This window comes from Erpetoichthys calabaricus, chromosome 6, assembly GCF_900747795.2.
Source record: "Erpetoichthys calabaricus chromosome 6, fErpCal1.3, whole genome shotgun sequence".
Taxonomy (NCBI): Eukaryota; Metazoa; Chordata; class Cladistia; order Polypteriformes; family Polypteridae; genus Erpetoichthys; species Erpetoichthys calabaricus.
The window spans coordinates 195,277,870-195,292,319 of NC_041399.2; the positions used below are offsets into that span (position 1 = coordinate 195,277,870).

At 39.5% G+C, this 14,450-nt stretch overlaps 1 protein-coding gene across 1 annotated transcript in view; it reads right to left on the bottom strand.

Moving 5' to 3' along the window:
- rhpn1 (rhophilin, Rho GTPase binding protein 1) overlaps positions 1-14,450 on the bottom strand; it is a 129,200-nt gene that overhangs the window by 67,643 nt on the left and 47,107 nt on the right. Inside the window, exon 2 of the mRNA XM_028804242.2 lies at positions 8,332-8,447. Coding sequence (XP_028660075.1) covers positions 8,332-8,447 — 116 coding nt within the window. The remainder of the gene's footprint in view (positions 1-8,331; positions 8,448-14,450) is intronic.

Consider the following 14,450-nt stretch of genomic DNA (forward strand, 5'->3'; position numbering starts at 1 on the left):
TGCCACTTTGCGAGTCTTGGTTCCATTTACTAGGCTGCATGGTCATGGAGGTTGCAGCATCAAGCGTCATTGAAGCGACAGGATAAAGGGTTGGCTTTGGCACCCATGTGTCATCCTAGTTTGTGGATAATCCCTGCGCTAGACTGTGATTCTTTTAGTGATAGTTGCTTCCTGATTTTGTACTCTGCTCTTGTCTTAGGTACCTTAATTTTTGGTTAGTGATTTAAACCTGGCAACAGAACTTGGCTTAACATTTGGCTCTGATTATGGCTTATTCCTCGACTACACTTCATCTCCTGATCCTTTTCATTAAAAATCTTTACTGTCTCATTTGGGTGAGTCAGTGCAGTAGTGGAATAAGAAGGTTTAGAACAATAATGCAGTTTGTTTCTAATTGTATATTTTTCAAAGCAGACAAAATATTAAAAAATATTTCCATGAAAAATTCTGCTACCATGAATCACACTAGAAGAATGGAAATATAAACAGTAAATTAGAAAAAAAACTAATTAGCACACCTGAATGTATTAAGCTGGTCCTTCGAAATAGATGTTGTTTTGCATATGACATTCATAAGCATGGTTGCTGAAAAATCTGTAATATGAAGGACCTCACACCAAAGAGCTGTTGATGAATGACACTTGCAGTGTCCATTTGATATCACGGTAACTGCATCTTGAAACATACTATAGGACATTCAGTGTAGCCTTTGTAGTTGATATATAATCAGGTACAATAAGTTAACTATAAGTTCTTATATTAGAAACTCCAAACACACAATTCTACAAGACTCAATAGCAATGCCATCTATCTATCCACAACAACCCCATTCATCACAGAAAGAAGGAAGCACCTGTAAGATGCATGTCCCTCTTCCTTACTAAAGTATACATAAACCAACAGATAGACACAGCCATTAAGAATTTTGTCCTACTTAAATGAATCTCATATCATTCTATTCTTTCCTTATCCAAAACACCAGAAGAAAAAAAAACAGCAGAAAAACTAAGCCACAGAAGAAAAAAAAGGAACAAACAAACTGACACAAGAAACACTTATATAAGCCCATATTCTACAGAGGGTCTTCTGTGACCCACTGGACAAAAGTGAAGTCAAATGGACAGAAGCCGAAACTGATGAAAAAAGCTTTTTTATATCTATTGTCTTGTCAATTGTTATATTCACATTTATGAATACAAAAACAACATGGATGGTCATGTTCAACTTTCCAATTACATTTATATTAGTATTTCCAATACCATAGATAATACAAGGGACTGATGCTTTAACAAGGCACTGCATCTTTGAGCTGCAATATACTGACCTCATCAGAGACAAAAATATAACATAACATACTTAAATATTCTTACCACTTATCATGGTCGCAATGGGCACATTCACACCACACGGGTTTGGCATCATCTGTCTTCTGATAAGATAGCAGCCACAGGTGTGCCTTAGCAATGGCACTGAAAATACCTCTAGATAGATAGATAGATAGATAGATAGATAGATAGATAGATAGATAGATAGATAGATAGATGTACACACAGGTGTTTAAAGTTTTAACTAAAATATAAAAAACAGATTAACCAATTTTATCTAAATGAATTACCAATAAATTCTTCAACACTCATTCATGGGGAAATCTTGAACTTCTTTGTAATCTAGTAAATGAGTAATGATGCTTGGGCCCTTCTTCAGACATTCAGAATCCCATTGTGCACCTCGTGAACTGACATCTGATTAGTTATGCCGGACCAGTTCACCATTTCCCATCACTGGTGACTAGTACTGAAGCAGGAGCTCTCATACAAGATTAGGTTCACAAAGCCTATTGCCTTCCAGTGCACCTCAATATAAAGCCTGATTCTCTCTGAATAATGAACATTCCTCAAATTCTTCAAAGTAAGAACATTCAAAATAGCATCTTTTGCATTTGAATCAGTTCAACACAAAGCTGCTCCATGCCTGACTAATACTGACAGTGTCACACACAGCACACGGCTTTGTGCTACTGATGATTTTAGACAAAAAGCTAACCAGATTGGAAACTGATAAGGTTGTTTTTACTTTTCTTTTTTTTTAAATCCCAGTGAGTCATCACTGACTACAACAAACCTGATTAATCACTGGATTGCAAAGTTCAAACTTTCAAACAAACTACTCCAGAAGATTCTGTGAACCAATTTTATTCTGAAAAGAATACAAAGCAGGCTGTTTTGTGAGGACTTCAACCTACAGACACTTAATGACCCTGATCATCATTCTTTGTTTTCCAGATGCCACAATTTAGTTTGGCTGGCATGATGTCACAGTGCCACCTCTCTATCTCTGCCACCACACAGCTCTAAAGTTTTAAAGAGTTTTAAATTTCAGCTGGACAGTAGCTGTAAGGAGTTTCCACAATTTCCCAGTATCTGTGTTCATTTTTTCTGGAAGTTTCTGAATTTCTTCCTATATCCTACAGACATGTAAGTGAGGTTTACTGGTGATTTTAAAATGACCCATGAGGTAAATGTGTCCTGTGTTGGGCTGTCACCCCATTAAGCTTTGACTCCTGCCTTGTGCGTAGTTATAGAGACAGAACGAACATCACATTCTTTGAAATTACACTGCCAAATCAACTTACATGACCATACAAACACCTAAAATATTAATTTAACACTGGTGATTTTGCTTTGTGTAGTCAAATAAATAGACAGATTTTAGGATATAAGCATACATACATGTGCTTTTAAATAACATGACATGTAAGAATCCAAGAAAAAGTAAACGTATTTGAAATGAAAAAGTGTGAAAGTGTACAAAAGATAAAATGTGATGTCAAAGATCAGTCATTGTAAGACTTCAGCTTCAGTGTATTGAGTTTTTATCCTCAAGAATGGGCATCAGGTAGCCCTAGACACTGCCCTCATTTAGGACGTGGCAGGACTCAGAGTATTGTGGACCTGGCGCATAATTTTATCTCAGGGAGGCACAGTTTAGGTCACATTTTTGGCCACAGTATTCAGTCCACCCTAGATGGATAATCCAAACTAAACTAGTTTCTCCTTCCACTTTGAGTTAAATGCACTTCAACAAGTTTGCCGAAATTCCTGAGCACAGAACTCAAGGCAAAGCAAATTCATCAGGATTCCTTGTCAGCACTCCTCAGTAACACACAAGGACAAAAATTATTTTATACATCAGCTTGTCCACTGCCTTATCTTCATGTATACAATATTGCTTTGTAAGCAGTGTGATAGACGGCCGGGGACCTGAGAAGTGGACCAGAGGACATATCACCAGCAGTACCACCCCTGGGACACGAGAGGGCAGCCCCCTTGGTTTACATCGGGGCCACGGGACTGGAGCTTAGAATTCTGCTCAACCCTGCTGGGGCCCGTGGCCACCGATAGGGGGCACCTGGACAGCTCCGGATGCAGAAGTTCCGCCTCACCCGGAAGTGCTGCCGGAAGTTGATAAAGGAGAACCTAGAGCACTTCCGGGTGCAGTATAAAAGAGGCCACCTCACTCCATTTGGAGAGCTGGAGTCGGGAGGCAGTGGATAGAGCTTGTGGTTAGAGGAGTGGAGGTCGGCCAGATAATAGAAGAAAAGGACATGACTGAGCATTGTGGCTGGTTGGTGCACTGTGTTGTGTGTGCAGAAGAACTGTGGATAAAAAGTGTGTGCTTTTGAACATTGTTGTGTCTCAGTGTCTGTCTGTAGCCGGGCTGATCTTCTACAGCAGGCAGAAGAAAAGGTGCAAAGAACAGGTCACCTCATAACAAGATGCTAGCCAATCAGAGAACACACACACCCAAACGAAAGCCAATTAGCTTAATGCATTTAATTTCCTGCCAAAAAACCTTGTAAATAAATTATTTTGTGTACGTGTAAGAGCAGAGCAATGAACAGAGTAATTATAATATGACAGTTTCCGGTTTTCAGTTACACTTTGAATCGATCTGAATTACACTATTATATTCTAACAGCTGTTCTGACCTGGCAGATCTAGAGTTAAACATACATTTTTTTTCATAAAGATAAATCTGAACATGTTAATGGCATGACGCCTAAAACAGAGATATTTGTAGATTGCCGAAAACCTACTGCATAAACAAACAGATTGAAGTTAAATGAAGATCACATCCATACAAAGTATCAAGAAGGGCCCTTTGAATTTCTGAAGACTAAAAAAAATTAAAAGCAAAACAATGCTTCACAGAAGTATTCTTTTTTTTTTTGTTTCATTTTAACAGGAAAGCCTCAGTGTTATTTTTCCATTATAAAAAATGAGGAGGAGGCTAACAAGCCTAGAGGGAGGTTTGTTTATCTCTGGATATTTACTTAGAAACCCAGAGTGATAAATGGCCATTTTTCAACTCCCTCTATTTAATCAGCTAAGAAGCACACACTCATTTATGTCATCCTACAAGCAAATCAGTAGCACTCATCTGTCAGCTATAAACTGGCTGTTATAAAGACAAAAAAAAGCAGGAACAAGGAAAGAGATCAGCGTATGGCTTTCTAAACCAATCCATGCACACCATGTCTACAATGCAAAGACTAAAGGAACCGCTTATCACTGTTACCTTGTTGACATGGCAAATATTAGCTCAGTCTAGTACAAGCAAGACCATTCAATATATGGATTGAACAAGATAAACATAAACAAATATTAAATGCTGTGTATTATTGGCTGATTTTAAGGACAAACCATGTAAAAGAGTTTAGAACCTGAAGGGATCAGAGTAGGTTATCTATAAGAATTTACCTGCAAATGAAAATTATCAGGTTCTCAAAAATCACTGTGAGCCAAGCATCATTTCCAATCCTAGTAAATATTAATTGTAGTAGAGGCCCTATCCTCAGCTACACAATGGTCAGTTTTACACAGAAAAAACAAGCACTCGATGCTCATGAAGTATTATTTTAAAACACGTTTTGCTTGTGGCGGTCACCAGACCTTTGCTGCTATTTGAAAGATTGTTTAAATACACTGTACTTAAACAAAAATACATGATGTATTATTTGTGAACAGCATATTTTCCAGAATATTTTTGTTGAATGTGTATAAAAATCCCACTTCTAACACCACTCTACAAGCTTCTAATTCATGGTATAAGCAAGAAAAATGGCAACAAATTAATTCCAGCAAGATGTGTTTATTTCAAAGTTTTTGTTTACTGTCATATACAGTCTCGTGATCAAAGAGTTCATAAGGAATTTAATTTACCAGGGCAAAAGTCTTTGATACCCAATCACATGAAAACACTATAAACAGTGTTGATTTGCAAAATTTGGTGAAAATTTGCTGGATTTGCCAGTGACCTTATTTACCAAATATTATTTTTTCCTGAAAATTCATTTTGGGGTCAGCTTACAAAACTTTTTCCCTGCAGTGCCCCATGATGCTTTGTGTGGACAGTGCAATATCAGGGAGCTATAGCAGCCAGCATTGGATGGGACAGTCCCCCAATATATAACACTGATCCAAGTAGTGGGCTAAAAATAAGAGGAAAATTTGCAAATACATTTAAGCACAAAACACACATGCAGAATGAATCTGGAAATGTGTTAATATATTTGTGCCTTAAAGGTAACGTCTTTTTGTATGGCCTTTATGTGTTCTGTGTGTAATATGTGAGTGTGCCCCTTTAATAATATTACCCAGAGTGCTGTGCAGCTGATGCAAACAGGTAGGACTGAAGAATCCACACACTGGATTAAACGTTAAAATTATACAAAGTTATTGTCTGTCTTTATACCTGCATTATTGTCACTCTTTAATTTGGTATTGTTCTTTGTCGGTATGCTGTTGCTGGAGTATGTGAATTTCCCCTTGGGATTAATAAAGTATCTATCTATCTATCTATCTATCTATCTATCTATCTATCTATCTATCTATCTATCTATCTATCTATCTATCTATCTATCTATCTATCTATCTATCTGTAGTGTTGTGCTTATTTGGTAGCTGTGGCAGTAAGCAAGCAAAAATGACAGGAAAAATAAAAAACACTCTTCAGTTTGAGAGAGACGAGTACCTGCTATAGAATTTGTGGGGTCCAAGCCTCAGTGAATTCTTGCTCTCTGCTCTTGTTGCTATTGTTTGCAAGAAATTTTACTTTCCTGATATTTAGTTCTATTAATTGTATCTCAGGGAGGCACAGTGGTTGGCACTTAACACTGCTGCCTCACAGCTCAGGTCACATACAGTATATGGCCAACAAAATCGGTCCAGAAAAGTTGGCAGACGCTTCCCCAGTCATCAGGGATGCTTAAAAGACCATTTCACCTTTAGAATCCACTCAAAAATATGGCTTTACTTTCTTTTTCCCCTTTTGACTTTAGTGCATTTGCTGAGTTTGTTGAAGTTCCCAAACATTTCCATGATTTTATCAAACTAGTTCAGCGGGGTACACTCATCACTAGCGATAAACATTATGTGTCATAAAATATATCCTAGCTGTACTGCCTGCGCTAGGCAATAGCAGTTTTCAGAGAGAACAGAATTGACAGATAGCACAGAGTAGTCAGATTTCACACAGGGGTTGTAACCACAAAGATAATAATTAAATAACAAAGCTCAGGAAGTTCAGTCAGAATCATAGTCAAAAAACAGAGCGGGAAGTCATAAGCCAACAAGAGTACACGTAACCAGAGCCAAAAAACATAAGAAGTAAATTCAGAAGCAGAGGGCAGACAAAAATTGTGACCAGTAAACTAGTTATAAAAACGAATTGTATGAAATGATGTATTCTCTTAAGTGAATCCAATCTTGGATAGTAAGGAATATAAGGGACCAACTTTTAAAATGTCTTGCTAGTGATGTCATGATGCGCAACCTCCAAGAGCTACATCCCAGCACCATAGTGCCATCCATAAGAAAAACGAGATGGTGCAGTGGGAGAATGTGCATCTTGTTTAACAAGGATTAAAACACAAAGAAACAAAAAATTAATATAACAACTACATTCATTTTGATTCAGAGGCCAAGGAATAGTTGTGAAAAAAATTAAAAATCATAAGCCAGCTCATGACACCGGAATGCATTTCAATTTTTTCCATCACATCTGTTCCCATGAAAATGGAGACGTCTGTGTACAGCTAAGGTAACTTAATCTTTAGTTTATTTGTAAATGAATGTAAGATAGTAGATTCAATAATGTAAATGTTTTCTTTAAGGATGCCACCTGCCTTTATGAGAGTGTAAAGGGCGCAGAGTCGGGCGTGTTGATGAGGTTACACAATAAACAGGGCAGGTAGCTGACAACACCCACTCACCAAGGGCTCTCGTCTGCTCACTGCTACACTAGCAGTACTTTTACTGTTTACCGACTCTGTGTTTGCGTGTGTTCAAGTGGTACATTTTATTTTAAAATTGTTAAGGTTCATTTTTATTCATTTCATTTTATTTATTTATTGGCTCTGATGCTAGGGATTTGCACTGGCAATTGTAAGGTTGCCGGTTCGAATCCCAGAAATGCCAAAAGTGAACCTACTTCGTTGGGCCCTTGAGCAAGGCCTTAACCTGCAATTGCTCCATTCTGGTTATGACGTCAATTTGCACCCAGCCCTGCATGTAGGCCCTCCAAACAGCAGTGAAAACCTGACTGTTGGTGGCAAAATTGGCACTCCAGCCACCATAAAAAAACTCACATTGGTCTGTTCCATCTGAACTAGTGTGGTGCTGAGGTGTCATCCATCCATCCATTGCATGAATGCAGTCGGGTCCTGATCCTGGGATCCTGTGGTGGTTTGTCATGTGGCGCGTGCTCCTAACCTCTCTTTATTTATTAAGAATTCTAAAATCCTTTACTGCCTAGTTCTTATGTTTGAAATGGCACAGTGCTAATGTAACTAATGCCATTTAATTGTCTACGTGCTGAATTCACATCCACTGTTATTAGTTATTTCCTCTTAATTACAATACACAAAGAGCATTTAGGGTTTGTCTCTGTACTTTCCAAATGATAAATATTTGCATGGGTTTAAAAGGTAATGTGAAAAGTGAAGTAATTTGTAATGAGATTATGTTTCCCAGGAAGTAAAGAGTAAAGTAATCCTGTTACAAGATGACAGAAGAAGTAAGGATTTGTTATCAGGTTTCTTACTTTGAGTAACGACCCCAACTCTGGTAATGAAATGAAATGTCTGTGGTGGCCAGAAGACTTTGCTATTATAGCCCGAGGCTTTTAACATCTCTTGTAGTGTAATCTATTGTAATAATGGCAGTGTCAAAGATAGCTTAATCATGTACTCAAACTGCTGATCTCGAAACAGATTTAGAAAGTTTCACTGAGGCCACTGGATTAACGCCACACAACATCTAGGACACTTACCGAAAGAGATTCTCTGCCCCAGCTCTCATCCTCATCTCCTTGTTGATCTGCTGGTTAATCCGAGCTCTGCGGTGCTGCAATTTACTGCGCTGTGTCTGGGACAATGGATCACTTCCCTGATACATGTAGGAACAAAAGAAAGAAAATATATAAGTAATCTAGGAAAATGATTCAGGAAAGGCTATGAATATCATGGTGACAATGTTACAGGATAAGACACTGGTTTAATTGTAAAAAAAGAAAACAGAAATGTTTGAAGATAAAAAGTATACAAACTGTTAGCTGTCATTAATTATATTAAGAAGAACAAAAAAACAAACAGATATACATACACAGCGATTGTCAGTCAGTCATTATCCAACCCACTATATCATAACACATGGTCATGGGGGTCTGCTGAAGCCAATCCCAGCCAACACAGGGCGCAAGACAGGAACAAATCCCGGGCAGGGCGCCAGCCCAACGCAGGCACTGTGATTGCCTAAATCTAAATCCTACACTAAACAAGCAAGTTCATTTTCAAATGTCAGTTCTTTCAAATAATTATACTGAGAAGTTTATATGTATACAGTTAGACAAATTAATGTACCATTTTACAGTTGCTGAAATAAATCATTAAACATAGCTATAATCTTATATATAAACGTCTATGTGTGGAAGTGTGCGTCTGTCTGTCTGTCCAGCCCGGAAGTGCGATGCTACAGCTTGAAGCTCAAAGAGCCGGTAAGGCGGCCTCAAGTTAACAAGTCGGAAGAAGAAAGAAGTACGAGGCTACAGCATGAAGCTAAAAGAAACCGACTCCATCGCCAAAGTGAAACCGCCGAGGAAAGACAAACTTGCTTATCCGCTGATAGACAAGGGGGGAGAGTTCGTCCGCAAAACTAAACTGCCGACTCTGCATTTCATATTTTTTCCGACAATTTCAGTAGTTTCTAGGAGCCCGGGCTTACACAGCTAATACATAATAATTGCAAAAGTTCTTAAACATACAGTATATAACAATATACAATGCTAGGAAACACTCAGACCTCCAGTCCTCAAAGAAAGGTGGTTTAGGAGCTTCTAACCGAACACATCTCCCCAGGTAACTCTGCTGAGGGTGCTGCCACCTTTGTTGTGTCCTAACCTTTGTCAGGTCTTAAGCACTCAGTGAAGACCATGATCAAGGTTCAAGGCCCAGTGGTTTGCAAGGCCCAGGGATGAGCAAAAGTGGGTTTACAGTTCTGAGTACACAATACACAGAGTTTATTCTTGTATTATTATTTATTAATTATTGTATTGTTTACTTGTATCATTTGTTTTCTTATTTATCTTCCTCTTACTATTATTATTAAAGTGTGCTTGAGAGTAGCAGTCATAACCTGCCTGTCTTTTTCCATATGAACAACTGTAAATTTACTTTTGCTCACCCCTGTATATTGTGATTGACAGCGGGCAGAGGCTGGCATCCCAACCATGATGGTGCATGATCCCTTACCTGGTTGGGAGGCCACTGTATTGAATGGCCAAGTAGGATGGCAGGATATTCCCTGCCTGAGCCAGAAAATTGGCAGATACCATATGGGAAATGGGTACATTGGCGTCCTGACAGAGACAGACCAAAGATCCTTAACCGGCCGGGAGGTTAGTGTAATGGTGAGGCTGGGAGAGACTACTTATTCTGACCATTGGCTCCCCCAACACACTAGGTGGCAGCATCCCCGGGCAACAGTACCCATATGGACACCTGCAGGGCTTGCTGGGTGCTGCAGTCCTGTAGAGCAGCCCTGTTGGTTTCCTTGGGAGCCATCTGGAGGTTCTGCAGAAATTTGTGATCCATACTTTGTGGGGCTTCTATCTGACCCGGAAGTGCTTCCTACAAATAATCCTCTCGCATCAGAAGTATTCCCAGTCCTGAAATTAAAGGAGCGGCTGTTCCTCACCCAGTTGAGTTGGATTTGGGTGGAAGGAGCCTTTGTAAAGGTAATTATTTGTAATAACACCTTTTATTTAAAACTGAGACTTGTGTCTAATATAGATATAGATAAATAATACCTTGATTATTATGCAGTCTGTATTATTTTCTTGCTCACTTTCTTTTGGGAACTGCATAATAACATTACCTGGTGTGGTGGACAGCCGGGTCCCATGACCGGCCGGGACGCTCCTTCGACATATGTTCCGGGGGAGCAACCATGGGCTGCTCAATACCTCCCCCAGGACGCTTGGTGGCAGCCTCCCTGGCTGACGATGGTGCCTCAGCTTCCTGCAGGGCTCCATGGGAGATGGAGTTCTCCACAGCCCTGTTGGGATCTGGGTTGACCACCAGGGGGCGCTGCATGGGTCCCTGAGCTCAGCTGGACAAGTCTTCAGCCCCACCCGGAAGTGCAACCGGAAACAGGTGATCAAGCACCTGGAGCACTTCTGGGTGGGCTATAAAAGGGGCCAGCAACCACCACTCAGTGTCCAGAGTCGGGTAGAGAAGGACGAGATTGCCTGGGAGGAGTGGTGGTGCAGGAGAAGAAAGTGCGTTGTGTGTTGGTGTTTTGTGACTGTGTTGTAGCTGGGGGACACGGGGAAGACGTGCCCTCCAGCTGAAGAAAAATAAAAGTCTTTTTATTTTATACGTGCCTCTGTGTTCATCTGTGTCGGGTCAGGCGCCTATATAGCACCTTTTGTTACACTGGATACGCATAAAGAGAGACATAATGAGGTTAGGAGCATACACTGATACAACACATCACCACACGATGAAACCACCTCAGGATCCAGAATTAGGACCTCAGTGCAGTCGTGCAACGGGTGATCCCTCAGCACCACACTATTTCAAATAAATATTCATAAAAATCACACAATATTTATAAATTACAAAAGATAAAATACTCTCAGGAAAAAGACATTCAAAATGTAGGAAGCAAATATAAACTGTACAAAGCCACAAGACAAGAAATGTTATTATTAATAATGTTTAAAGGCCTGGATTAGTCGTGAATTGGTACTAAAAATTTGACTTCGACATCAATACCAGTTTCCAGACCTCAGTTCCGGTACCGAAAAGGTTCAGAAACAAATAACAGATAAATCCAAAATCCTCCATCATATTCCAGACTCCCTGATGTGCCCCACAATTGCTCACCTCGCCTGGCACGCCGCCCAATCGTGCCACACTATGTACCACTTCACCGTTTCCCTCTTAAAGCCGTGAAGTCTTAAAAGAAAATCCCGAAATGCTACTTTTAAAAATTTTGTTTTTATGGTATTTTTCAGGCACTAGTATAGGGCACAGCCCTAGCATGGATACATCTTGCCTTCTGGATTGAATTAAAAGGGTTCAAAAATGGACGAATGCTGTGTGTAATTTCCTCACACACTCCAAGGATGTGCATGATGGGCTAATCACTGACTTGCCATTGGTTCAGTGCAAGTCCGTGTGGGAGTGTAAATGACCCCAAGGTGCAATCTTGTTGTCCAAGAGGACCTAGCTGTTCACAGCAAGAGTACAAACATTATAACACTTGTTGCGCTATTTTCAACTAGGCAAACAAGTTTCATTCCATGTCAGCCACAGGTCGTCCCACTTCTGGAAGTGAAAATAAAGTCGATGATAATTATTAACATCTTTATTATGTAAAATCATGTCATAAAATAACATAGAAGACAACTGTGATTTGTATTTACAGGCATCCTGTAACTATGTTACCCTAAATCATGAAAACATACACATAATTTATTACATTGTCATGCTATTTTATCTACTTTCAGGCTAAATATAGAGTGTGACCCTTAACTCTCTTTCTTGTTGTGAAATAGTTGCTAGATATTTACTTAAAGGGAGGCATTTGCCAACATCATCACTGTCTCCTGTAAGTGAAACCAAAGTACGAGTATGGAAAAGTTGATGCATCTCCATAAAATCTTCTGGTAAGTGCTAACTAATGCAGCAGGCCTTTTCTCTAAAGTCTCCTTTACAGTTTGCATTACCACAGACACAGTGTGTGACACACGGCAAGAACCTGCTCAAAAGGACCTTCGGATTTCCAGACTTCACCTGCTGCATTTACACATTTTCAAATAAAAGTAGTTAGGATTTTTTAAAAATACTTTTATCTTATGGTTTACCATATCCAAACTAGATCTGTCACTTAAGGGAGTTCTGTTTTTATCTCTTTTATATTAAAAAGCTATACCAAGATTTACACAAAATGTAAATGTATGAGAGGTAGTAATAATAATAATATTGTTATTCACCACAGTACCTTGACATACTATGACATGCATCTACCTCAAAGAATATAAATATTATATATACAAGCAGTGAAGTATTGTACAGACAAGAGTCATACACAGAATGATTAGAGAGAGTTAAAATATGAATATGAATGTACAGAGTCCACGTGTATACATGAATGGTTTTAAGGTGAGGTGGGCAGGGTGCACATGGCCTAGTATTGGGATTTGAGCTCAGCAGAGTGACATCTACACTGTAGAACCTGTACTGACTCCTAGAAGGTGCTGTTTTAATAGATGGTACGCATGGGCTGGCACCCCTGTCAGGATAGCTTCTGATCCCTCTCCTAGCTGGGAGGCCAGGGCAGTGAGAGGGCACAAAGAAGGCCAGGATGTTCCCTGCTTTTGCCAGAAGATTGATTGCAGCTGGGCACTTTGGCTTTCCAGCAGAAATGGACCAAAAGACCCTTATCCAGCCAGGAGCAATGTTACTTCAACAGACTCCCATAAGGCATGCTGGGAACTGTAGGTTCTATGGGTGCTGCCAGGGATCTGTGATTCCTACTTTGTGAGGCTTCCATTTGACCTCCAAGTGCTTCCAACGGGCTAATGCCCTAGCACTGGAAGTACTCCTGGTTGTAAGATTAGGGTGTTGTACCGTGTTAGCCATTAAGAATGTAGAGAAAAGCCAAGCAAAATGACACCTTTTATTGGCTAACTAAAAAGATTACAATATGCAAGCTTTCAAGGCAAATCAGGCCCCTTCTTCAGGCAAGATGTAAGATAAAAGACAACACTTAACCTCACCCAGGTGAGTTTGAGTCGGAGAAGTAGAAGAAAAGAAAGGAAGAAACAATGAGAGATAGAAAAAGAACTGTGTTGTGCTTGTGCCACTGTTATAAGGAAGCCTTTGTAAGGTATTATAATTGAAATAAATGTCCTCTGATGGTATTGTTTGTGCTAGAGGTCCTCAATGGCAGCTAATGAGGAACCAGTGATGTGCTGGGCAATTTTCACTGCCTATTGCACAGATTTTTTGTTGGAGAGCATGCAGCTACCATACCATACTGTGATATCTGTCAGTTGGTCAGATTGATGTCAATGATGCAGTACTAGATGTTCACTAGAATCTGATGAGACAGCTAAGCTTTCCTCAGTCTCCTCAGAAAGTAAACATGCTTCTGTGCCTTCTTAACTAGACAGGAAGTGTTGAGGGTCCATGAAAGATCCTTGGAAATGTGAATGCCCAGTAACTTAAAGCTAGAAATATGAAGAACCACAAAATAAATAAAATTTAAAAAGTAAAGCAAAATAGACGCAACTAAATGCTTTCATTATCCTTGTGCTGTGGTTCAGCCAGGGTTATTTGTGATGTCTTTATTATTTTTTGTCATTATTTATTACGTTTTGTTTTTCATTTATTTATGTTTTTTCTTTTCTTGTATGTCAAAGTACGATTTTCTTTCGTTATGTTGTCTTTAATCATGTAATTTAAGTGTGTTGTGTGATGTCCTGTCATGATCCTTGTGCTTTGTGGGTGGTACCCCAGGAGGCAGAGCCACACTGACATCACCACACCTCTGGTTATTTAAGACAGAGGAAAAGAGAGCTAAGCCACCATGGTGCATTGTACCGACTCGGACCTTTGAGTCTCGTTCAGCAAAATGAACGAATCCTTTTTCGAGTCATTTCGTTCATTTTAGCAAAATATAATTAAAATGTTACCTGTTACCTCCCTAACACATCTACTGCTTACACAAATGTTGATCACACTACAAACAAGACAAAACTATAATGCTATAAGAAACAGAAAATATTAATTCATTGTTTACCTGGGTCTTTACTCTATGATTCGCTCACCTCGCCTCTTATCTGACAAGTTTTCGGGTTTGAGTCGTTCGTTCATCACGTGA